The 25,568-nt window shown below is 33.6% G+C and overlaps 2 protein-coding genes across 2 annotated transcripts; both read left to right on the top strand.

Moving 5' to 3' along the window:
* Nucleotides 1-5,143: 5,143 nt before the first annotated feature.
* LOC132184537 (uncharacterized) lies at nucleotides 5,144-5,735 on the top strand. Its single transcript, XM_059598208.1, has 2 exons — nucleotides 5,144-5,388; nucleotides 5,480-5,735. Exons 1-2 carry the CDS (start codon nucleotides 5,171-5,173, stop codon nucleotides 5,625-5,627), a joined length of 366 nt encoding a protein of 121 aa, XP_059454191.1. The 5' UTR covers nucleotides 5,144-5,170; the 3' UTR covers nucleotides 5,628-5,735.
* A 7,188-nt stretch (nucleotides 5,736-12,923) lies between these two features.
* On the top strand, nucleotides 12,924-17,100 carry LOC132185502 (disease resistance protein RUN1-like). Its single transcript, XM_059599267.1, has 4 exons — nucleotides 12,924-12,994; nucleotides 13,863-14,599; nucleotides 14,740-14,966; nucleotides 16,822-17,100. The coding sequence occupies exons 1-4, from the start codon at nucleotides 12,924-12,926 to the stop codon at nucleotides 17,098-17,100; spliced, it is 1,314 nt and encodes a 437-aa protein (XP_059455250.1).
* The last annotated feature ends 8,468 nt before the right edge of the window (nucleotides 17,101-25,568 follow it).

Genomic DNA, 25,568 nt, shown 5'->3' with positions numbered 1-25,568 from the left:
AGCTTCTTTTCAATACTTTTTCCTGTAAGTACCTCACATTGCTTGTTAATTTTGTTTTGGGTTCACTCTTAAATGCGGTGGCTTCAGAGGTTTGTTAGCAGATGCTCCTGCATTTGCTTCTTGATTTGTGCACTTAATTATCGATCAACTCTTCATGGTTTGGAGACAATCAAGCCATTTTTCAGATCTTTTGGTACAATTGACAAATGGGGTTCTGTACGTGAATGCTTGAGACATATTCAGAATTTGATCATGAGCGAGTCTGTGCAGGGCAGTCAAGTATTTGGGACAGAGCCTGAGAGCCACTAGCTTGGGTTATTATAATGTAAGTGTTTCACCTTATCACCAAAAAAAAAATAATAATAAACATAATTTTAAATGTTTCACCTATTTAGACTTCTACTTTGATCTTTTTTTTTCTTTTTTTTTGTTGAAGTGGACTTCTACTTTGAAATTAAGGCGTGGATTACAAGTGAATTTTAGCTTCAAGGGAGGGACGGGGTGGGGGGATCCAAAGTTGATTTTAATACCACTTGAAGTTACTATTGCTTTGCTTTCAAAAAAAAAAAAAGAAACTATTGCTTTATTTTTAGGGTCGTGTTCGTGCTTATATTTTATTTTTTGCTTTATGGTTTTTGTGACATAAATTCGTCAGTAATAAGAAAGAATACTTGAGAAGCTGTTAGGTATATTGCAGGATCTTATTTTGCTTTGGGTTTGTGCGTTTTGCAGGATTTTCGAAATCTAGCTGGCAAGTAACACGATGCAACTTCCACTTCAGATGTCATGTTAGTGGTTTTACTCTACATAGCTTCTCTTAATAAACTTTTGCTAAAATTATTCTTTGTCTTCAACGTTTAGTTAGATTTTTCTGCATATTTGTTTTTTTTCTTCTTCTGTATTTCTTTTTATTTTTCTTTTAAATAAAGCAACAACTACAAAGAGAAAATGAGTTGCTCTAACATAAAAGCTTGATCTAGTGTCACACTGTCACTATGAACTCATCGAGAAAGTATCATGGTATCTATCTCAATTAGTCAACTAATTCCATAATCATTTACATTTGTTATAAAATGCACAATAACGAAGCCAAGAAAGACTGTTTTTTCATTGCTTAATTGATGGAAATATAAACAAAATGAGCATTAAAGACCATTACCTTTTTTTTTTTCTTTGGTTAGTCATGATTTATGCCCTGAAAATAATTTTTCTGTCGTTGGAAGATGGGAATATGAGACTTTAGTAAGTATTGGAATCGTCAACTTTCCATCACTAGCTATAGATTATGACCCAAATTTACCTATGTTTTCAGAGACGGACAGGGGAGAGTCCGTAGCGGCCATAAACCCTCCCTTTTTTCTTTTTTTCTTTTTTAATATATATAGTTAACCTATCAAAAAAAAATATAATTTTTTTTAAAAAAAAAAAAATTTTTTGCTAGCGCTCTCTTCTCTCTTCTAAAAAGGCTCTCTTCTCTCTCCTAGTTTTTCCTTTTTCTCCCTTCTTCCGCCCTAGTGGTGGTGCGGTTGGGTTAGCTATGGAAAGGCGGTTCTCAATTGAAGCCAAAGCCTTTTGCTTCATGGTGAGGGAAGGGTCCACTGATCTTCGGTTAGAGGAAAGGAGGAAGGGTTTCATAGGGGTCACTAGACTAGGTCTGCAGAGTGCGGTTTGGTTGGTGGCTAAGGTGGAAGAGGCTTTTCAGTCTCAGGTGAAGGAAGGTTCTGTCTCGAGCTTCCATGAGGATGAGAATAGACTTTTGGTTCGCGAGGGTTGCAACAAGGCAGGCAGATTTTTAGAGGTGGCTGTTGAAGCCGATGGTGGTCGGAAAGGTATAATCTAGCTCCCAGAGGGCAGAAAGGGGTGGGGTTGGCGCCGTTTCGTGAGTGAAATGAGAAGGATGCTAGAGTTTCAAGGTGGACAGATCGGGCCAACTATTGACGAGTATCCTTCTCTACCGGGGAAGCGGGTAGTAGAGTCTGCTTCTTCTTAAGCATTTGTCTTCGTGCTTTCTCGATGTGTTCTTGGTGTCGGAATGTTTCGTGGCAAAGATAGGCGGAGTGGAGCCGCGATCTGCTATGAATTGCTTCGCTATGGAGGCCAAGTAGATTTCGTTGAAGGAGCTCTTGGTTGTTCCTTCGCCGATGTCTTTGTCTCTGGCGGCGGCAAACTCATTAAAGACGAATGAATGGGTAAAGCTTCAATTAGGGTTTTTTCGCAAAGAGGTGTGGATCAGGTAGTTGATGATTGCTAGGTTGGAATTGAAGCCCAATGGGTCGTAGAACAGGGTTGCACTAATGGATCATGCGGGTTCAGTTCTTGGGTCGGTTCATGGGTCAGTTTTGGATCCTACTTTGGATCTGGGTTTTTCTAGCGCTTCTAGCTCAGATCCTTTGCCGGCGGCGAGTTCTCCTGGGCTGTCGATGCATGGCAATCCTCTGGGCAGCGATGAGTTTCTATTGCACTTGGAGTCAGGGGTCGTGAACAGCTATGCGGGGGGACAGAGCCTCGGATCTTAAGTTAAAGTCTCCTGATCGCTTGTCCATGCCGGTGACCCTCTCTCTGACCCTCTTTCTGCATGTGTGTTAGTGGTCGAGGCTGAGGAGGTTTCTAACCCTCTTTCCCCGCAGACGTTCTCCTCAAACACCATAGTTGCTTTTGATTTGACCAAATCACAAAAATGGTTGCTTGAGTCTTTGCGGGAAGTGGTTAAGGACGATGTTAAGCATTTGGCGCTATTGAAGGACATGGAGTCTTGGCATCAGGCAAGGAAGGAAGCTTGTGAGGTGTCGTCCACTGACGAGGACGACTGGAATTTGGCGTCTCTAAAAGAAGAAATAGAATGGTTTATAGGTGGAAGAAAGAAAGAAGGGGCCCTCAGACTAGGTTTAAGGGCAAGAGAGAGCACTGGAGGGTTATTAGTTGGATGAGCAAGACTAATGCCGGGTAGTTTGGGTTATGTTGGGTGGCTGTTTTTGAGGGTTCTCGGGTGGGTTTGCTTTGGGTAAGATTGGGTTTGATTTGGGTAAGCTTTGGCTTTCCCTCTTGTATTTTTAGGGCTTCTCCTTACTCCTTGTTACTTTTATATATATATTGGCCACAATATTAAGTTTTGCCTTATTGGCCTGACCCTTAGGCCCTATTATAAAAATTGGAAAAAGTTCATATACTTTCTCAAATTATCACCTAATTGACGATATTTTTTTCAAATTTTCAATTACGACAATGTCTCTCTTAATGACGAAAATACCCTTAGTAAAATTAAAATTAATTTTTAAAAAAAAAAAAAAAACTAAAACTAAATCTAAAATTTTTTCAACTTAGTTTGTTTTTGTTTTAATTTTTTGTTTTTAAATTTATAGGGGTATTTTTGTCTTATTGACACAAATTTATGGTCATTTTTGTCTTTTTGCTGGCATTGAAGGAGGTATTGTCAATTTTTTGGTAGTTTGAAGAGAACATTGTTCTAATTGAAAGTTTGGGAGAACACTGTCACTTAAGTGATAGTTTGGAGGAGATATGTAGACTTTTTCCATAAAAATTCGAGATTTATTATAAAAACCAATAGAAAACCCAATCTTGGCCACTTTATACCCAAAGATTTTTCTAATTCAAATAATTGTTTTTTTTTGGAAATCAAATGGTGTCTTAAAGACAATTGATGATTCCACCGTGTGAAATATATTATCATATGCATATCGAAGTATGTAATTTAAGGCGCCAAAATAACCAACAAATGAATAGTTGTCTCTCAATAAATGTATGGCGACTTTAAATCCTCTGTCATGTAGTAAGCCACCTTAATGAGACTCAAAATACTTGTCAATGGGCATATCTCTGTTCTTTTGTTTTATTTGTGCGAGTATTATGCCAAGGCATTTCTTAATCATGGCCGTGCTATTTTCTAAGCTTAGAATAGACCCGATGCAAAGATTTGGCCATTCATGCAATTTTGCTTAATGAGTTCTTGGATGAAACTTTAGTTTTGAGGCCTTATAGCTTAGGGACAAGTTTACTTGAACATTAACTCTGCTATAATTATTCTTTTTCTTCAAGGTTTAATTAGATTTTTCTTGCATATTTGCTTCTTTTTTTGTCTGTATTTCTTTCTATTTTTCTTTTAAATCAATCAACAACTACAAAGAGAAAACGAGTTGTTCTAACATAAAAGGATCCTAGTATCTATCTCAATTAACCAACTAATTCCTTGATCATTTACATTTGTTATGAAAAGCACAATTACATTTGTTGAACCATTGTAATCTCTTTTTCTCTTTCTTTTTCAATGCTTCTTTCTATGGCAAACATAATGTAGGGACATTGGATAAGAGCAACAAATCAAGATGGTACGGGCTAAATTTCCTTACAAGCCTTCAATTTGTGACATAAATGCATCTGATTTATTCATCCCATTCATGGCACTTGCTACTTACGTGGTTCTTCCTAGCTTCTTCTTAGGCATCACCGGAAAATAAGTACACCTACCCAAGTATGGCGCCCAAAATATGGTTCAATACAAACCATTGTTGATCAATTCTTTTGTACTGTTTTTGGGTTTTGGCTCTTGCTGATAGACATGTACAATGTTACTTCCACTGCAGTATCATGTTACCCTGCTGGCTGGAATTGTGTGGAGTTCATTCCAGGTGGTTTCATTGTGGGAATGCTTCTACATTGGAGTGTTCTTTGTAAAGATTATGAAGAGGAATTTCAATAGCAGAAGTGAGAAGCACCCAAGCAAGCGCCATTATCTCTTGCTTTTACTGGCTATTGCTCAGAAGTCAGATCCCATTACTAAATAATGGCTTCACCATCTTCCAATTCCAAACAGTGGCTTGAACATTTGGAGGCAAAGTTGTATTCTGCAGTGGGTGACATACAGAAGTTATTTGCAGCCATGAACTCTCCATTTGATCAGCTGATGGAGCTGGGGAGGAAAGGAAGCCTGTGAAGCAAGCCAAGCCCGAGCCTGCAAGACCAAAAAAAAAAAAAAAAAAAGAGCTCACAGGTATTGGAATTTTCACAGTAGAAACGCTTATGTAAAATGATTTTTGCATTTTTGTCTAAATATAACATTAAAAATGACAAAATTACAATTTTGCCCTTGTTGGATGAATGACTTTTAGAATTTGAGATTGGTCAATGAGTAACGAGCCTAAAGAGAGGATAGGAAATGCTGGTCACAAGAAAGAGCTTTATCTTCAACAGCCCGACTTCTTATCCGTTTGTGAGGAGAAATGGCAGAAAATTTGGAATCTCAATGGCTAAGAAGAAAGATTTGTCTGATAATTCCAGAACCCAGCAAGAAACCATTTTCCCACTGAAAATCTCCAACCCAATTCTTGCTCGCTCTGTTGTGGCCCTGCTTGGTCTTGGATTCATCGATGCTGGGTACGTATGCTTTTTCGTCTGTTTTCTTTGATATTTTTTTCACCAGAAACTTGAATCTATCCTTCTCATGAAGAAAGATTTCAATGTTCAGGTACAGTGGAGACTGGTCAAGGATTGGAGTGATATCAAAGGAGACTGAGGACTTGCTAAAGCTTGCAGCTTTTGCAGTTGCTCCTCTGTGTATCTTTCTCATTTTTTTCTTTTTCCAGGGAACCAGAAGCTTGATTTTTTTTTTTTAGATTTGTGTGATTTTGAATGGGAAATGCAAATGATTTCGTGGGCTTCAATTTTTTCTTTATTTCCTTGTGTTTAGTTCAAGTTATTAACAGCAAATGATAGTTGTTTTTGTCAAGTGAATCCTTAAGTCTTGCGTTGAGTGATAATGTTGAAATTTGAAGGTTTAATTTTTTTTATTTATATTTTAATATTTCTTTTTATATTCGAGTTCAGTTCAAACTCTTTATTGCAATATTTAATTAAAATAGAAGTTTAATTTTTAACTTTTGGATCAGATGTTTTTAAATTTTCTAAAATGTGTGATTCTCATATTTTAAAATTTAACGGCTCAAATAAATGTAGAATTTTGTGTGTTTCTACAAGTAATTTGAGATTTTCGGTAATACATAAATCTTTGTATTTGTTTAGGCCGTTAGATGTAATAAAGGGCTTTGATTTTAAACTTTAAGAATTTCAAATTTTTATAATCTTTTACCTATTTTTTGTCCATTTCCATAAGAGATGAACAAATTCAGTATGGAATATGGGTGACTATATGTAGGTTTCACATATTCAATGATAAATTTGCAACAAAAAAAAAAAAGCGGGAGAAGGGGGGCAATAAATGAGTAAAAGATGAATCTGTAACATTTTTTTTAACTAAAATAAGAAATGAATGACAGAAATAAAGTTTAAACTCAAGACATCTGCTCTATTATATTGTTAAATTACCATTTATTTAAAAAATTTAAGTGATAAAAATGAATAAATTTATTCGTTTCATTTATATTCTAGCTGAATATTCTCATATGCAAATTTTATTAAGATTAACCGGACATGGGTATGTATTTCGAGTCCCACATATTCATAGGATAAATATTGCAATAAAGACAAAGGCTTCTTCAATGAAAACTGTTGGAACTAGTGGGCCATTATTTGGATAATGAATGAGAAGAACAGATTACAATTCAATAACCTTACATTGTGTGGCCCAATTGCAGTGGATAAACTTTTGAAGTGATTGAAGTTTTGTACTTTTTTTTGACTGCTTGTGCGTGATAGTTACTTCAATTTCCCAATTTTTTACCCTCACTGTAATAAATCAAAGATTGTCAATTGTCGAATGTGGAGCCCTTTGAGAGCGAAATGAAGTGCCCACTCTTATTTTTCGGCTAATGGTATTTGGGGCCCAAAGTTAGCCCCAAAAAGCTTATTTCTAATGAGTCTTATAGATCGACCGACCCGGCCAAGTCCATCTGGATGGGCACACAAGCAATAGAAATATGTCGTGTGTATTGCATCCTGACGATTGTTACTACTTGGACTCTTAACAACTCCTATTCTCGAGTGCTAAGAGACATTGACATAAGATAGTGGGGCTACAAAACTAAATAAGTTATCCGATGGATCTTCCTTCTTAATCAATCAAGAGCAAGAAAGCATGCACTTCATAAAGAGATGGAAAGGTGCTCACTAATGAGCTATGCATCATTCTAACCGAATACTTTTTCTCTACGAATTCTTTAAGCTTATTATTTCCTGCAACTTATATTGGCTTAAGCATATGAATAACTTTGCCAAAATTGGGCGAAGTGCTTTGTACTTGACTTTTTATTTTTATTTTTTTCACAATTTCTTTTTATTCAAGATTTGGTGTGAAACCAATTGATTCTTTAGATGAGTTACAACTACTGTGGACTATGAATGTACTGCCGTGAATTTGAATAATGTCATATACTCATAGGGGAAAAGGAATAACTTGGTAAAAAAAATAAAAAAATAATAATAATAGCATTCAATTTGTAGCCTTAAACATTAAAAATAGATATTAACACTATGTTATTCCCATATCTTCTCCAACCTTCAATTTTTGAAAGTCTCATTAAAAAATTCTCCTCTTTCCCAATTTCAGGATTTTCCAACTCATGGTTCAAGTCCTTAAGATCACTCCATAAAATATTCGTGATAAAAAGGTTAATAAATTTTAATTAACTCACTCAACCACTTGTATTAATTTTTTTTATTTGATTATTTCATGAATTATTGGATTTTCATATATGAGGAGTATAACTAATTATTCGCTTAGTATAAACGTTAGATTAATATAACTAATTGTTCTGCTTCTCATATGTTCAAATGACACATGATAATTTTTTATAGACTAAATTGGAAAAAATTCTTCAGACTCAATTTACAGGAAAATTATGTCCGATCTAGGGATAGCAATTGGTATTTCCGTGTCCATAAACTGCTCGGAAATATGGAAAATGAAGTGGACGAAAATTTTTTTATCTATTAAGGTATTTGTCTTTCTCTGACATAGGTATTTATTTGTGCTTTTGTAGTTTGTATTGCTGAAAGTTTATAATATCCGTGCAACAGGGGAATCTTGAAGACTATATATTATATTTCCGGAAAATAAGATTCCAAACTGATTCAGTCATCAAATACAAACTTCAAGCAGTGATATATGTGAAATAGATATTACTGAGGCTTCGTGTTTGTATGAGGAGATCACAGGTATGGTTCTCGGTGCTGTTTTTGGAATAAATGATGAACCTCAAATACCCCTTCCTATTCTTTGTGAGGTTGACATCATCAATGGATTGTCAAGGCATTCTGAAGTAAAAAAATTATATTTGTCAGACTCAGATCATTTATGGCTCCAGTACCACATTCCAAAACTTAATGAGCTAAATGGGGACAATGTGCGAGTTAAGTTCCAAATTTGGCAGTCTACAGGTTTGGCGTTCTTCAAAAGTTGCGGAGTTCATCTGATGCGCAGGTATAAAGAGAAAGCCATAGATCAGATGCTGAATCCTCAGGTTCAAGGTGTGCTCCTTGAGGATGGTGATGACCATGTGGATGTACCAGATGAAGCTATTGAAAATTCAGTACCTTTAATGGATGGTATTCAAGTTACCGAGAGACGCCATGAGGGCCACAAGCTCTGATGATCACTTGGAAAACAATTATTGCCCAAGTCAAAAGAGGCACTGTGGAGACTTTGGCATCGGATTGTCGGGGACAAACAATGTCCAAGAGCATCGGTCGAAGGAAAAAATCATGAGAAAAGACAAAGAACGGGTAAAGGCTCGTCCACTTCGCTCGAGCTGTCGTGGCTGTCGTGGGGTTAGTATTGGGGTTGGGATTGGTGTCAGGTTCAATATTATCCGACAAAGAAGGAGAACACAACGGAAATGAATGAAGCCCATGTTATGCGTGCCTTGTATTTCACCAAGAAAGTCATGGTGGGCCCTAACTTTTGGTTTCATTCTCTTGGTTGGAGTAGGAATGCTTGTCCCACACGTATTGGGGATTCCTCTTGGCTCTCGGAGATTTCTCCGATAGGTGCTGTATTGGCTCTTTGACACCCACCTAATGCCTTATAAAAGGACTTGGTTTTAGTCCTTTGCAAAGAGAGAAAAGGCAGCAAAGCCACATAGCCTTGTGTGCCGCATGAGCACTTTCGAGTGAGAGTGAGAATTGAGTGTATTGAGACTTTGGATTCTGAGTGTTTTTCTTCCTCTTGTACTCATCTTTTGATAGTAGATTTTTTCGGATCGTTTCTCCCAGTAGCTATACACTTGTTAAGTTAAACCACTTAAATTTTTGTGTCATATGTAATTGTCGAATATTTGTTATTATACATTGTTCTTATTTTCGCATCTCACGGTGTTGGTAATAGGATTAATTTCCTAACCGTTCAAGATCGGAGGAATCCTCTAGTGGAGTTCATGGGAAATTGAAAAAAACAAAGGTAGGCTTTGTTGTTCTGTCCTGTGGTTCTTTGTTGAAATCCAATAATATGTTTGGCACGTGTCTTCGAAAGGGTGTTTGTTTCGTGGGTTTATGAAGTTATTGGGTTATTGTAATTTGTGTGGGCTAACTGTCTGAACGTTGGCCCAGTTCTTGGCTTCTATTTAACAGTCCAATTTTCGAAAAGGGTCTACAATTTTAAATAAATTGTGAATTTTCAAATTATAGAATTTGGACCATTTATAAGCAAACTTGTGAAAAATGCAAAAATAATAAGTCCAAAACTAAGAGATTGCAGGAAAAACTCTATAAAAAGGCCCAAAAAGCCTAAAGACCCCATTTTGCTCGCACCCAGCATCTTAGCGAGAAAGAGAGATCTAAAATGGGAGATCTTTTTTGAAGATTTGATTCACGAAGAGAAAAGTTCAACTCAATGGTAAAAACACTAAACTCTAGCCTTTGTTTTCGTGATAATTACCTATGTATTTATGTTTTGCTAAGTTTGTGTTTTATATTTATTTGAGTGTCTTTAGAGGATGTTGTAGACCAAGTTAAAAGAGTGAGTACTTTTCTCAAGGAAAGGCCCAAAATTTGTGAACAATATAAGGTCTAATTATAAGAGTTGGCTTAATTAATATACCTAGGAAGTGTGAATAAGGACCTTAGAACTACTTTGAAAACTCTTGGTTGAAATAAATGGGAAGGAGAAGTGAAAAGTTGACAATTCACTTCAAACTGATGAAATGGAGCACTTAAACAAAAAATATTTCATTGCATCTCGGAAGCTGTTAAAGAGTCGAAGCCATGAGTCGATACAGCAAACAGAAGGGAAAGGAGACAGACAAAAGAGTAATCTTTTGACTTTCAAAATGTTTGGTCAACTTTTTTTCTTACAAAATAGTTATCTTTTGACTACTTTTTGTTTTTTTTTTCAAATTTATAAGAATACTTTTGTCTTATTGAAATTTGTTTAAGGTCATTTGTATATTTTTGTTGGCCTTGAGGAGAACATTGACATTTTTTTGATAGTTTAAAATGACATTGACACAATTGGTGGTTGGGAGGATGACATTGAGAATTTACTCTAATTACAATTTGACTATTCATTTTAGAATTATAATGCAGATCATGTGGTTTACTCTAATTACAATTTGACTATTGCTCATAAATGGGATTCCCTCTCTCTTGTCTTTCTATATAAGTGGGGTTTTGTCCCACATTGCTATTCTCTAACAGAATGAAATGTTTTTTCTTTATAAAAAGTGGATACATAGCATTACTCTTCACCATGTGATCAAACACCCCCCCCTCCCAAAAAAAAAAAACCTTTATAAGATGTCGGCCTCAATAAGGTAGTGGCCTTTTAAATTGTTGTGGCTTTGTCTCACTAGACAACAAGGTTGTTGGCTACTTTGACCATGAATCATGCGAAGAGAGGAGTTGATATGGAGGCTTGATGGTTTCCATCTACCATATGAATATGGACGCATGGACCATATTCATGGTAATTTTGATATCCCAATGATTTATTTGGTACAAGTGTAAATCCTATGCTTCAAATCACTCATTTTCACCTGCCAAGTGAATATTCATTAACCCAATTTGAAGTAATTTGTCATTTATTACCAGACTTCAAAAGTTGAATATTCATGTAATGGTGCCCAATAATGAGCGTTGTAACAAAAAATATATTAATAATGAGTGTGAACATGTAGATTAGGGATTTCTTTAATTCATATATATATATATATATATATATATATATATATATGACCAAGGAGAACAAAGCCCAGCTTCGTCCTCCTCTTCAACAAACTAAGTACAGCCTCTTTACCAAGAAGCCCAAGACCCTTACGATTTTGGTAAAGATTGAAGTTTGAAAAGCCTAAATACAGCAAGCACTGTTCATCACTGTTTTGGCAGTCATTACTGTTTGTCAGCCATTACTGTTCAGCACTATTCATTACTGTTCATGTCGGCCAGTACTATACAGCACTATTCATAACTGTGCATCCCGACAAGTCACTGTTCATGTACAGTGTTCAACTTTTTATCTTTCTTTTTATAGCATCCTCCGCTCATGTATTAGCAATTCGGTTCTTCCGGATTTCAGAACACTTTTTCTCTTCTCCCTCTCTGATCATCAGTGAAATCTCACAATATGTATGTCAGAGTTTCATCCATGTATTACAGAATGTTTCATTCAATGAAAGCTTCTTCAAGCTAATTTTACAGCATTATATTTTCGTAAGTACTTATTTTCATATATTCTTTTTTCATTATGTATATTCTTGAATTTATGGTTCCAATTAAAGTATTTTCAACATTTCATATTCATATTTATGTTTATATATATATTATCACACGGTGATCAATATGTTATCATATCATTTAAATTTTTAAATAATGTGACTATATATAATACAACAAAATAAAAGTTGGATCGTGAAATAAATTATTTTCATTTCATTTGAATATCTAGTAGAGTTTTAATTGTTATTTGGTTAGAAATGAGATTTAATATTTGATGAGAGCAGCTTCTATGAGTTTGTGATACAAACTCATCATTTTATACCATCCAATGAGAGATTGACACCTTAAATTAGTACAACTTAAGAAAAAGACAAACAAACACACTAGATTATATATATCCATATATGTGAAGGTGAAATTTTTTAATTTTTAGTAAATTTTGATGTGATTTGATATATTTACTTTCTTTTCTTACGTAGTTATACAAAGTTACGGTGTCAATCTATTATTAGAGGGCATGCACAAAATAACGAATTTATGCTAGAACCACGTAGAAATTATTCTCTTAATTGACATGTATTGGTTGACATACTTGTTCAAGTGCACCAGGCTTGCTGTATTTTGTGCAATTTTATGAATTTACCATCCAAAATCAGTCTCCTTCAATGCATAATGCATACGACGCCGTAAAAGAGTTGCCAAGAAATTTCTCAATCTTTTTTTGATTCTTTTGACCAACGCGTATTATATAATTATGATGCAACGCGGCATAGGTTTTGCCAGGAAGTTGCTCATTTTACATCCGCGTGTGGAAAATGGACTTCTCTATTCAACTTTAAAAAGAGTCCATATTTTTGAATTCTTCAACTATCTTCAATATTTATTCCATGGCCTTCCAAGGAGCCTCCTCTTCTTACTCTTTCACCCATACATGTACTTATGATGTCTTCTTGAGTTTTAGAGGCGAAGATACTCGCAACAATTTCACTGCTCATCTATGCACAGCTTTGCGTCAAAAGGGAATCAACACCTTTATGGATGACAATCTCAGAAGCGGAGATGAAATTTCACTTACACTTCTCAAAGCAATTGAAGAGTCAAAGATTTCAATAATTGTATTCTCTAAAAATTATGCATCATCCATATAGTGCTTGGAGGAGCTAGTGAAGATCCTCGAGTGTAGAAAAACAAAGGGGCAAAATGTTCTACCATTGTTTTACAACCTAAATCCGTCAATAATACGGAATCAAACCAATAGTGTTGGAGAAGCACTCGCCAAACATAAAGAAAGGTTAAAAAACGATGAAATGAAGGTGCAAAGGTGGAAGAAAGCCCTAACAAAAGCAACTAATTTGTCAAGGAAGCATTTGGAAAACAGGTGAGTCTAGCCACTCTTGGGCCTTCCTACTACTATGTTGTTCTTTTTTTTTCTTCTAGTTTGTCTAGGACGAGCTTTCAATTTCATGCATGTGAAGTACACGTGGAACAATTTTATATTTAAAAATGTGAATAAAATTATCTTAAAGTACTTATAATTGACCTCTTTGCTAATTTTTGTTCAAGAATTACACTCGATGGTTCTTTTTTTAGACAGTATAACCTATTCATGACCTAATAGTTGAAAATGAACTTTCAATAGTAGTTTTTGTACCACTAACGTTTCATTCTAGTCCTACATGTTTAATACATAATTCCTACTGTTATTTTGCAAAAGTTTAATTTTTTTAAAAAAATTACTGTTCATCTTTGTGTCTTATTAGAAAGAATTATAAATTCGTTAAAACTTTCATTTTCTTAATTAAGATCTTATTTTGAAAATTAGTCATTTTAACATCAAATATTTTGTTTACTTATTAAAAAAAAAAGCCATGGAATTCAGATGTGTATGGTTTAATTTTAAATTGGTTTTTAGTATCACCTGGTTCTAGAGTATAATGCAAAACATACTCGATCTTGACAGGAAAACTGCATTTGGGAATGAGGGAAAAAAAAAATAGAATGTTTAATAATTCATATGAAGACTATGAAAAATATTAGTCTAATAAGGGGAGGACTTTTAGTCAGTAGAAGGATTGGGATTTAGGGAGGGCAATATTATCCCTTACAGCATAATTCATAGGCAAACATTGTCATTGCTTAAGGAGAGAAACAATAAAATAAATCATTGTAACTAGATGATCCTATTCCTATTCTTGTAAATGTGAAAGTATCTCATTTGATGTTTTGTTATCTTTTTGAATTGGTAGGAATGAATCTCTATTTATTCATGAAATCATTGAATGGGTGAATTCGATATTAGTAAACAAAACATACTTTCAAGTTGCTAAGTATCTAGTTGGAATAAAGTCTCGTGTACAAGATGTGAAGTCGCTTTTAGATATAGAGAAAAATGACCGTACATGCACACTAGGGATCTTTGGAACTGGTGGAATTGGTAAGACAACTATCACCAAAGCTATCTACAACTCAATTGCTACTCAGTTTGAATGTAGTTTTTTTCTTGAAAATGTTAGAGAAACTTCCGGCCAAAAGGACGGTCTAATCCATTTGCAAAATAAACTTCTTTCTAAAATCCTAGGAGGTTTAAGTCAAATGGTTGACAATGTTGATCAAGGAATTACTTTGATAGAACAGAGACTTTGCCTAAAAAAAATACTTCTAATTCTTAAAGACGTGGATCATTCAGACCAATTAGAAAAGATTGTTGGAAAAGGCGATTGGTTTGGCTTAGGAAGTAGAATCATCATAACAACAAGAGATAAACATTTACTAACTAAGCATCAAGTTTTAGCCTACGAGGTAAAGGAATTGGATCACTACAAATCTCTTCAGCTCTTTAGTTGGCATGCCTTCAATAGGGACAGACCTAATGATGATTATGTAGAAGTCACAGAAGATGCAGTATGTTATGCTGGAGGATTGCCGCTAGCTTTAACAGTGCTAGGATCGACTTTAAAAGGAAGAGATATACTTTATTGGAAAAGTAAATTGGAGGAGCTGAGTACAAAAGAATTCCTCACCATGATATTCAAAAAAGACTAAAAATAAGTTTTGATGGATTGGATGAAAATGCAAAGAATATTTTTCTTGATATCGCATGTTTCTTCAAACGAGGGAATGTAGAATATGTCACAAAAGTACTAGATAGTCGTGGTTTTCACTCATATAGCGGCATCAAAGAGCTAAAGGATAAGTGCTTGATAACTCAATCTTGTGGATCATTGGTGATGCATGACTTGGTGCGAGAAATGGGTAGAGAAATTGTTCGACAAGAATCACCCAAGGAACCTGGCAAGCGCAGTAGATTGTGGTTTCATGAAGATGTCCGTGATGTCCTAGAAAAAAATACGGTAAGAACTATGCTAAAAATCCCTTTTCATTTTACATTTGTTTCTTTTTCATGAGATGTTCAACTTTTTCTTTTTCTTTTTTGCATAAAAAAAGGCTGAAAAGCTACATGCAAATATATGTATATGGATACATATAGGCTACATAAAATAATCAAATAAGTAGAATGAATTTAATTTCAGAGGAAAAATGCTGCATCGATTTCTCTATTTAACTTAGCTAGGGAGCTAGAGAATCCCCAATTTTCTCTCTCAAAAAAAAAAAAAGAAAAAAAAAAAGGAAAGTAAATTAATAGAAACGGGAGGTTTACTAATTAATTAAAATGACTTTTGTATTATATTTTCTGAAAAAATTCGTATGATTTATTTTTAAAGTATGTTAGTGATGGGTTGCATCTTAAATCCGTTTATTAACTATTGTCTGAAAATTGTTATTCAATAATCCAAAAGCGAAAAGAACTTTGGTGAAAGCGTACGTATTAAGGAAATAATATATCTATAGTTATTTGATAGATAAAAATTTTTTGGGTATTGAATTTCGTCATGAAAATCCTATAAAGTTTAGACCGTGTTATTCATGTTAAAATAACTAATAAAAGAAATTTGAAGAATACTATTACAAAAGGATTAATAAATGGAATGCTTTTAGTTAAGAATAATAAATAAAATCATGATTGACAACTGCTTTTATTGTTTCAAATATAGGCACAATTTTTATGAATATCTTGCATTTTAATTTCTTTTATGAACAAATAAGAGTCATATATATATATATATATATATATATATATATATATTTGAAGAATGTGTCAGTCACTTCAGGACATTCCAATAAAATAAAAAAGAATAACCCATTTTGAAAATCTAAAAAAGGGAGTAATTTTACTTACTCCATGAAGTTACGCACGTAAACACCTTTCTAATGTTTAAAGTCTCTCACTTTGATGTACTGAACTTTGATTTCTTTTAATTTTCTCCCTTTTATTACATATTGCAGTTAAATAAAACGGTGAAATGAGTAATTTCAGTAAGGGGTATTTTAGTAATTTTACACATTTCCGTTATAATTTAACTGAAAATCTTAGCGGAAGGGAAAAAGTTGAAGGAAATTAAAGTTCCATACATCAAAGTGAGAGACCTTGAACATTGGATGGTATTTACAAAAGGCGAGTAACTTTATGGGAGTAAGTGAAATTACCCCATAAAAAAACAAAATGTAATATAGAAAGGCAAACTGATGGAGTATAAATTTGTTTCTTTTTACAGAGTAATGAACATACACACAAATACAAACATTATCAAGACAAGAATTATAGGATATGCATATTGATGTATTTTGATTTTGGTTTGAAAATGTGTTACGGTTTGACATAAATATGAAAACTGTTTTTAAAAGTATTTTTGAAATTGTTTATGTCTCGTATACCTACCTACTTATTTTAAGAAACGGATGTAAAGCTCTATTTATAAAAAATTAAAATTCATGGTGTCTGCATGACCATCTCTTCAAGTACAGGGGTTTTGCATGGTCATCCCAACCACCCCTCCCTACTCCACTTTAGTTGGTTGCATGAACACCCTATTTTTTATTTTTTTACAAATAGAACTTTTAAATAATAAGTGAGCTCCAACCTCTGCAAAAGTTAATTGCATGTTATGTCAAAATATTCCTTCAAATTGTGACCAATACAAATTTATAAAAAGTGTCTTAGTGCTTCGAGTTGTTTGCTAAAGTATTTATTGAGAACATATGACAAAAATTTTAACAACTATGACCACCATTCATGCAAATGTTAAAATATGAAGAACTTTATATTACAATTTTGCTGGTACACTTAGTTATATATTGTTTTGTTAGGGAACAAACCAAGTTGAGGGCATACTGATAGATTTGCCTGAAGCAGACTTGATACACTTAAGTTCCAAAGCTTTCAAGAAGATGAAAATGTTCAGACTCTTTATAAGCCATAATGCACACTATTATGAGGAGCCTGATTTTCTCTCTAATGAGTTAAGATTGCTTGATTGGCCCGGATATTCTCGAGAATCTTTGCCATCCAATTTTCGTGGAAAGAACCTTGTTGTTTTAAGAATATCTCATAGCCTCCTCAAGAAATTGGAAGGAGTTGAGGTATAGTTATTATTTTAAATATTTCTTTGTTTAAATTATTTTTTAAACTTCCTTCGAACTAATTTATTTATTTATTTATTTTAGGATAGAATTTCAAAAACATGACAATTATAAATTTCACTACTTGTAAATTTTTAAGAAAAATTCCCGATGTTTCAAGCATTTCAAACTTGGCAAGGTTGATTCTTAATGGTTGCAAAAATTTAGTTGAAGTTTATCATTCGGTTAGATTTCTTGATAAGCTTATTTGTTTAAGGCTTGCATACTGCTGTAATCTGAAGAGTTTTCCGAAAAGCCTTAAGTTGAAATCTCTTAAATTTCTTTCCCTTTTGGGGTGCTCTAGGCTTAAGAAGTTTCCTAAAATTGAGTGTCAAATGGAATGTTTAGTGTATATTAACTTCCAATATGCTAATATAAAGGAACTGCCTTCATCTATTGGGTACCTCATTGAAATTTGGAATTAAGACATTAGATCTAAGTGGTTGCAAAAACCTCAAGAATATTCCAAATAACATTTATCAATTGCAACATTTAGAGCGTCTCAATCTCGGGGGTTGTAATAGTTTAAAAGGAATGCCTCCATACCCTTCTTCAAAATTTGAGTTTCTACAGAAAGTGATTGATAACAGACAATTTATGTCCTCTGAAATACTTGACCCAACTCAACGGTGGTTCCATGAACTACTTCACCCAACTCGACGGTCAGATTTTCTTTGCCTAGCAAACATAAGCACTGCTCTCGTCAGTTCCAAGGTAGAGAAGAAAAAATATCATGCGACAGAAGATTTACGTTACTACAGAAGGTGGAGGATGACAGACGACAATTTATGTCATCTGAAATACCATACCACCATCGGATCGTCATGACCCAACCTTGGTGGGTCATGAACTACTTGACACAACTCAACGGTTAGATTTCGAAACACCCTGCAAGATCTCTTCGCCTAGAGCAGGCAAAAGCACCGCTCTCGTCAGTCCCAAGGTAAAATGCTTTGTTAAACTATTTTTCGTCCAAAAAAATATTTTCAATGAAATTATTTTTTAAAAATATCAAAATTACAATTGTGCCTTTATTGGATGAATGATTTAGAATTTGAGGTTAGTCAAAGAGTAACGAGCCCAAACAGAGGATAGGAATTGCTGGTCACAAGAAAGAGCTTTATCTTCAAAAGCCGGACTGCTTATCCGTTTGTGAGGAGAAATGGCAGAAAATTTGGAATCTCAATGGCTAAGAAGAAAGGTTTGTCTGATAATTCCAAGACCCAGCAAGAAACCATTTTCCCACTGAAAATCTCCAGCCCAATTCTTGCTCGCTCTATTGTGGCAGTGCTTGGGCTGGGATTCATCGATGCTGGGTGCGTATGCTTTTTCGTCTGTTTTCTTTGATATTTTTTTCATCAGAAACTTGAATCTATGTTTCTCATGAAGAAAGATTTCAATGTTCAGGTACAGTGAAGACTGGCCAAGGATTGGAGTGATATCAAAGGAGACTGAGGACTTGCTAAAGCTTGCAGCTTTTGTAGTTTCTCCTTTGTGTATCTTTCTCATTTTTTCTTTCTACAGGGAACCAGAAGCTTGATTTATTATTACTATTATTATTATTTTTTTAGATTTGTGTGATTTTGAATGCGAAATGCAAATTATTTTGTGGGTGTCAATTTTTTCTTTATTTCCTTGTTTTTGTTCAAGTTATTTATAGCAAATGATAAATAAAGTGGCTAAAGTTGTCAAGCTTGTTTTTGTTTTTGTTTTGTTCTGTTTCTTATCGTTGTTGTTGTTATGATTTGTATTTTGTTTTTGATCTACTTATATTAAAAAAAAATTGCCCATGTTTTTCATAAGAGCAACTGAATAAAGCCCTTTTTCATCTCCAATAATATAGCTAAAATGAAAATTCTGCTACATTTACGAGTTGTATTACCCTAATTGTTAACTTATCAAAGTATGAGCATGCAAAAGTGGAAATAAATGATCTGACACAATTATCGTATGACCTTACATAACATTATATATCATTAATATAGACTCTAAGCTCTCAAACAAACATTACTATAATGATATAAATTACTTCTATCTAAGCAAACTTCACAATGCAAACCATTCTCTTGGTATTTTTATCCCAATGAATTTTTCACTTTACGGCCTGACAACCTGCTAAATTGTAAAACACTAGGTGTTTGACATGTGAAAGCAAATAAGTACGTAAATCCATGACTTAAATAAGTAAATTATTATGAATTTGGTTTATGCAATGAGCTTAAATAACAATTCATAACCTTTTAATATTAAACATGAGTTTTGCATAAAAGAATGTGTTGTCTCTGTTATTTACTGTTAAGGAAAATGAAATTTAGTTTGAAGTAGGGTGACATAATCCCAGTAACAAGTTACATATATTTTAATGCAAAGAAATCATGCAATACATATATAATTATATACTTAACATTAATCATAGCTTGTTCTATATGATGAATCCAAGCCTTTAAGCCTTTTCTTGGCAGGGTTGACTATCCTAAGGAACCCGTAGTACAATATTGGTGCCTCAGATACTGCCGCATACCATCATATACTAGCAACCTAATCAATTTCAATCTTGGCTGGCCGCTACTTGCAAAACCATACTAGTAACTCATCCGTGTATGGTATGCATGTCACAATTAGCCATTGGAACCAAAGCCAGACATAAACATAAACCCTGTGACCATAGGGTCAAAGCCCATATAATTATAGTAACCCATGACCCACAATCATGTCATACAATGCAAGTTTGTTCATTTTATTTAAGAAAAACATATATAATCATTTGTCCATTTGAAGCAGTCTTAAACATGTTATAAAAATAAATAAGCTCATGACATAGAATTAAATATACCCAGTTGGTTGACATATCGCACATTAAATATGAATAGTTTCATAATCAATTACTTATCTCAATCGCTTATCTACAATCTCGGACATCTAAAATCCAAGTCACTACAATCTAATTCTAACGTCAGACATAAATACACTGAAAGTCCTAATCCTTACACGCAAAACTCTAACCATGTGATAAAAATCATAATCCTTCATTAAAAATTGTATAAACCTATTTTGGAAACAACAAATATTCGCTCCTTGATATTCGAATGCTCATTCACCCACAATTGAACGTTTGTCCATCTCGGTCTATTGTTCGATGGCGCAAACTACAAATTTAACCTAAATACCTATATTCATGCAATAATCCTTCATCAAAACATAGAGGCTTGAACACAACGTATTTCACATGTCATGTGACTTGGTGACTTGATTCTTACATATTTGTCCAAAAATACTTAAAGGTGATATACTATTTTTATTTTAAAACTAACCCATCTGTTAAAACATCATTAAAAATAGTTTAAATATGTATATAGAGATATTAATGTTATGTGCCATTTGTGGGATATTGGCGGTATATTTGTGTGGCACATAAACATTACTCTTATGTATGAAAGAAGTCAATCATCATAAGAGTAATGTTATTGTTATGTGCCACACAAATATTCCATCACTATCACAATGGTGATGTGGTTGTCAATCCACCATTTGATCAGTTACGATTAAAAAAAGGAAAAAAGAAAAAAGAAAAATACACATTAGCTTTCTTACTTATTTTGCAATTCCAAACTTTAAAATTGACATCGAAACCCACATACTACCATTGCGTCATTACGTATCAAATTAGGCAATTTTGCATTTTTTTTTCCAAATACCTTTAAAGTTATTAATAAGTAAAATTTAAAAATATATAAAAATAATCATTTGAAAAAATAATAATAATTAAGGGGGCTAATATAAAAGGAAAATGCTAGACTTACAAGTACATTTTACAAAAAAAACTTATACAAACTGATGTGGCACAACATAATTGAGTTTCTCTAAATTTAAATTTATCTTATATCTAATCATGTTGTGCCACATTGATTTGTAAATTTTTTTTTTTGTAAAATGTGTTTGTAAGCCTATCATTCCTTAATATAAAAAAGGTCACCCATTTTTGGCTATTTATTTATTTATTTTTGTTAAAAAATTTTCTATAAACCAACTTGAGACAATTTGTCGTTTATTTATGCGTTAGTTTATTGAAAGTGCAGGCAATGGATTCGTTGACAAAAGCCTTTTTTTATTTTTTATTTTTTTAACTAACGCATATTATTTAATGAGGCAACGCGGCATTGGTTTCTCCGGCACAACACTCAACGAATTCATGGCGTGCACGTTCCCAACAATGGATAAAATACTCTGCCCGTATTGTCAACGCCAGCGAAGTGTTGAATTTGGATGAGACATTGATGGACAACCTGGCACATAACCAAAGAAGATGAACAGGCCCTCCACTTACATCCGCGTGTGGGCAAGCGACACCAATTGCAGAGAGTTTCAATGACACTCCAGGCAGGTTTAAAACTTCCTTTCTTGAGGGTGTTATACAAATACGGAAAATATAGAAAATGAAAATGTCCTTAAAGTGTGTTATAATGTCACTTTTTTAAAAAAAATATTTGTCCTCACCAAAATTAGTATGCAATAGGGTTTACAGCAAATTTTTCTCCAAAATACAATGGAGCCCAGAAATTTATGAATATTAACTGCTTTCTGCACAAACGAAGTTAAAATCCAAAAATATCCTCAGATTTTCTATTATAATCAGAGACAATAAATAAAAAGATAATGCTTATTATTTTTTTAAAAAAATTCAAACAAAGATATTAAAGATAATTGAATTGTCATAGATAATTATCAATTATTTGATAATTTTGAATTTCGAAGATTAAACTGCTGTTTTGAATTTCGAAATAAAACTGGTTGAAAAATTAAACTACTATAAACTGATAATTCAACTGGCACTTAAATCTTAATTATTTAATCTCAATCGTTAGATCAACAATTCAGTAGATTTAACCACTAGATCTACTTAAAAAGCATCTTACGGTTTAGATCAAACCACTCGATTGAACAATCTTGACCGTCCAAAAATGAATGGTCATGATCAGATCTCAGCGAGCTCCACTTGTTGCCCGGAGCAAGTTGGACCGAGAGGCCGTGGGAGGCCCGAGTCGACTGAGGAGGGTGCAATGGGGAAGAAATTTTGAGATGAAACAACACCGTTAACGTTGCACAAGCCATTCTTCTACCGGTAAAAGCTCTCTGAAGCAGAAGAAGGAGAAGAAGCAAGAAGGTGTTTGTGGTGGACTTCGTGTGGATAAACGCGGGGATAGATTGGGGACCTCAATCTTTCTTGGTATTTACGGGGTGAGGACAACGCGAGTTCATGTTGTCTCATGGGCAGAAAATGTGAGAGTCCTTATGAACTCCACTCACTCGAGTTACTGAGCCAATTGAGTGCCCTCGTAGGGGCTCTTTCGTATTTGTCAATTTGAACAGTAAAGCGAGAGAGAGTGCAGTAAAGTTCACCTGTCCGAACACGTCTCAAACAATCCAACAATCAGTCGACCTCCAATTCAACTATAAAATTCATGTATTTCATTAGAACATGTAATTATTAAGTGTATTTTTTTTAATATATTGAATCGGAGAAAATTCTTCCGCTCCAATTTCAAGAACTTTGTCCTTTTTGTGGGCATTATTGTATCAAAAATATGATCATTAAAAAAGACAAATTTAGAAAAATATGATTGTTAAAAAATATACTAAAGAAAGAATATTTAAATAGAATAATAAATGTAAATAGCTAAAACGTTGAGGTGGGTGTACGCACGTTAAAAAAGTGGATAGTTAAAATATATAAAAAAAAAATGATATTTTGATTAAATTTAGTTAAATTTTTACTGAGCTGAATGTAAATGCTTTAGAGGGTGATTTTTGTTTTCAATTATTGAAGACATTTTTTTTTTTTTAAAGATTTCCACTACAAGGGGAGAAGAGGTAATCCCCAATGATCGAGTTATACATTAGATCATACATGAGAGTAGAGACAACCGGGATTCCCTTAAATTTTTCTTATGTTTAACTTTTTGTTTCCTTCGGATTTTTCTTGAGTTTTTTTATAATTACATCTAAAAGAAATTATAAACAGAAACAGAAAAACAAAAAAAATTCAAGTTAGACAGACAACTGAACTAGCTAGCACCTCAATGAACTTAAAAAACAAAAAAACTAAAAGGTGAAAATTACTTCAAATGCAACTAATGAAAGTCGTAGTTCACTATAAAAGGTAAAACCACAAGAAATAAGAGAATCCTTAAAGACTTAGATCAAGACCAGCTTCCAAAAAAACCAAGTAGACTAATAAAACGCACAACAATGGAATTGGGATCCCCTATTATTTCAAGCAATTTTATGAAAAGTACTGCTATCTACATTTTTATTTTGTGTGACTTCTAAATTTAATTTCAATTTGAGATAAATTATTATTAAATTAATGATATATTTTTTTTAAAAAAAACATAGTAACTAGAATTTACCATCCAAAATCAGTTTTATCATAGTTTCCTTCATTGCATAATGCGTAGGACACCGCCAAGAAGTTTCTCATCTTCTTCTTCCCATTTTTTTTTTTTTTTAACAACGCATTTTAATGATGAAAGCGGCATTGGATTCTCCAGCACAGTCAGGACTCAATAACTTTTGACCATTCAACGCGGCAGGAAGGACCTAAAAACACGGCAAGAAGTTTCCAAGAAGTTGCTCACAGGAAGTTCTCTATTAAGTCGTTTCTGAAATCTGCAGTCATCTCTAGTAATCACGCATTCCACAGAGAATGACTTCTTCCATGGCTTCATCAACTTCTTCCGACCGCCATTGGACTTATGATGTGTTCTTGAGCTGTAGCGGTGCAGATACTGGAAACAATTTTACAGCCAATCTATATGATGCTTTGCGTCGAAAGGGAATCAACACCTACGGTGACGACCTCAAAATAGGAGAGAACATTTTCAAAGCTATTGAAGAGTCAAGAGTTTCAATCATTGTATTATCTCAAAACTATGCCTCATCCCGATGGTGCTTGGATGAACTTACGAAGATCCTTGAGTGTATGAAAACAAAGGGACAACGCCCCGTACCAGTGTTTTACAAAGTAGATCCATCGGATGTACGAAAGCAAAAAAATAGTTTTGGAGAAGCATTTGCCGAACATGAGAAAAGATTCAAAGATGATCAAATGAAGGTGCAGAGGTGGAGGGCAGCCTTAAGAGAAGTGGCCAATTTGCCCGGATGGCATTTGGAGAACGGGTATTTCTTTTTTCTTTTTTAATTTTAATTTTTTATGAATTAGGGAGCGGGTTTTTTTTTTTTAGTGCTCCTGTGCCTTCGTTCTAGAAATTGTTCACACACACAGAAACACACACCTCCTGGATCTGAAAGGGTTTCCTCTCCCCACCTCCATTGTCGACCACGACCATTTTTATTTATTTATTATTTTTTTTTATGAACAAGTGATTTTAAAAAGCAACCACGACCACTTAATTGTTCTGTCAATTAAAAACACTGATTTAATGAAAGAATATATATATATATATTTGAAGATAGTGATGTATTTTTTGATTATATATATATTTTTTATGAACAAGAATATATTTTTGTTTAATATATATATTTTTGAATATTATTTCATCAAAATCATGGCCGGTCCATTGTTTTTTTTTTTAAAAAAAAAAAAATTAAGAGTGGATAAAACATGCTTACTCAGTGGTAATATATGTGCGTCCTTATTATTATTTTTTAATTAAGAGTGGATGAAATATGCAAATTCAGTACTGATGTAGTCATAATGCAAAAAATGGAGGGCGTTTTTAATTAAGAATGGAAGAATTTAATCCAAACTTGAACTAGATGTTCTTGGGCGTTTTGATGAATTGCCAATTAAAATAGAGCAAGGGAATTCCATTTTGGTCAAAGATTAGATTATTAAGCAGTGCTTGAATTATTGTGCGAAAATAGTATCACCTTAAATTTTTTTTGTTATTGAATTTCATGAACATCGTACTTAAATTCAGAACTCTTTTGATTGCATTCTATGTTTAGTATGATACTAAAATTTAATTCTCTCTAGAGTTCACAAGAAATTAAAAGAATATCAACAAATAATTCCTTTTGGCATTTTGAATTGCCAAAAGGGTATAGGGAAGTTCGTCGAAGAGGCCGTAGGCAAGAACAAAAAGTCAGAACCTAATTATTGAAAATGAGCTTTTCATTTGTTGTGAAATATAAAGAAGAAAAAATTGAATTCGAGAATGGAATAAAAATAAAGATATAAGAAAGTTTAATAATATATATAAGGACCGAAAAGTATGAGTATGATAAAGGGAGGACTTGTGGTCAAGCCATAAGAGGATTTTGATTTAGGATAGGGGAGGATTATGCCCCATCTCATAGAAAAATGTAACTGGATCATGTTTTTATCATTTTTTTTTAAGTGAAAGAGGTCCAACTCATTAAATGTTTCTTATCTTTTGTATTGATAGGATTGAATCTAGATTTGTCGATGTAAT

The sequence above is a fragment of the Corylus avellana genome, chromosome ca6 (genome assembly GCF_901000735.1).
Source record: "Corylus avellana chromosome ca6, CavTom2PMs-1.0".
NCBI classification, from domain to species: Eukaryota; Viridiplantae; Streptophyta; class Magnoliopsida; order Fagales; family Betulaceae; genus Corylus; species Corylus avellana.
This window is presented reverse-complemented; position numbering and strand designations above follow the sequence as displayed.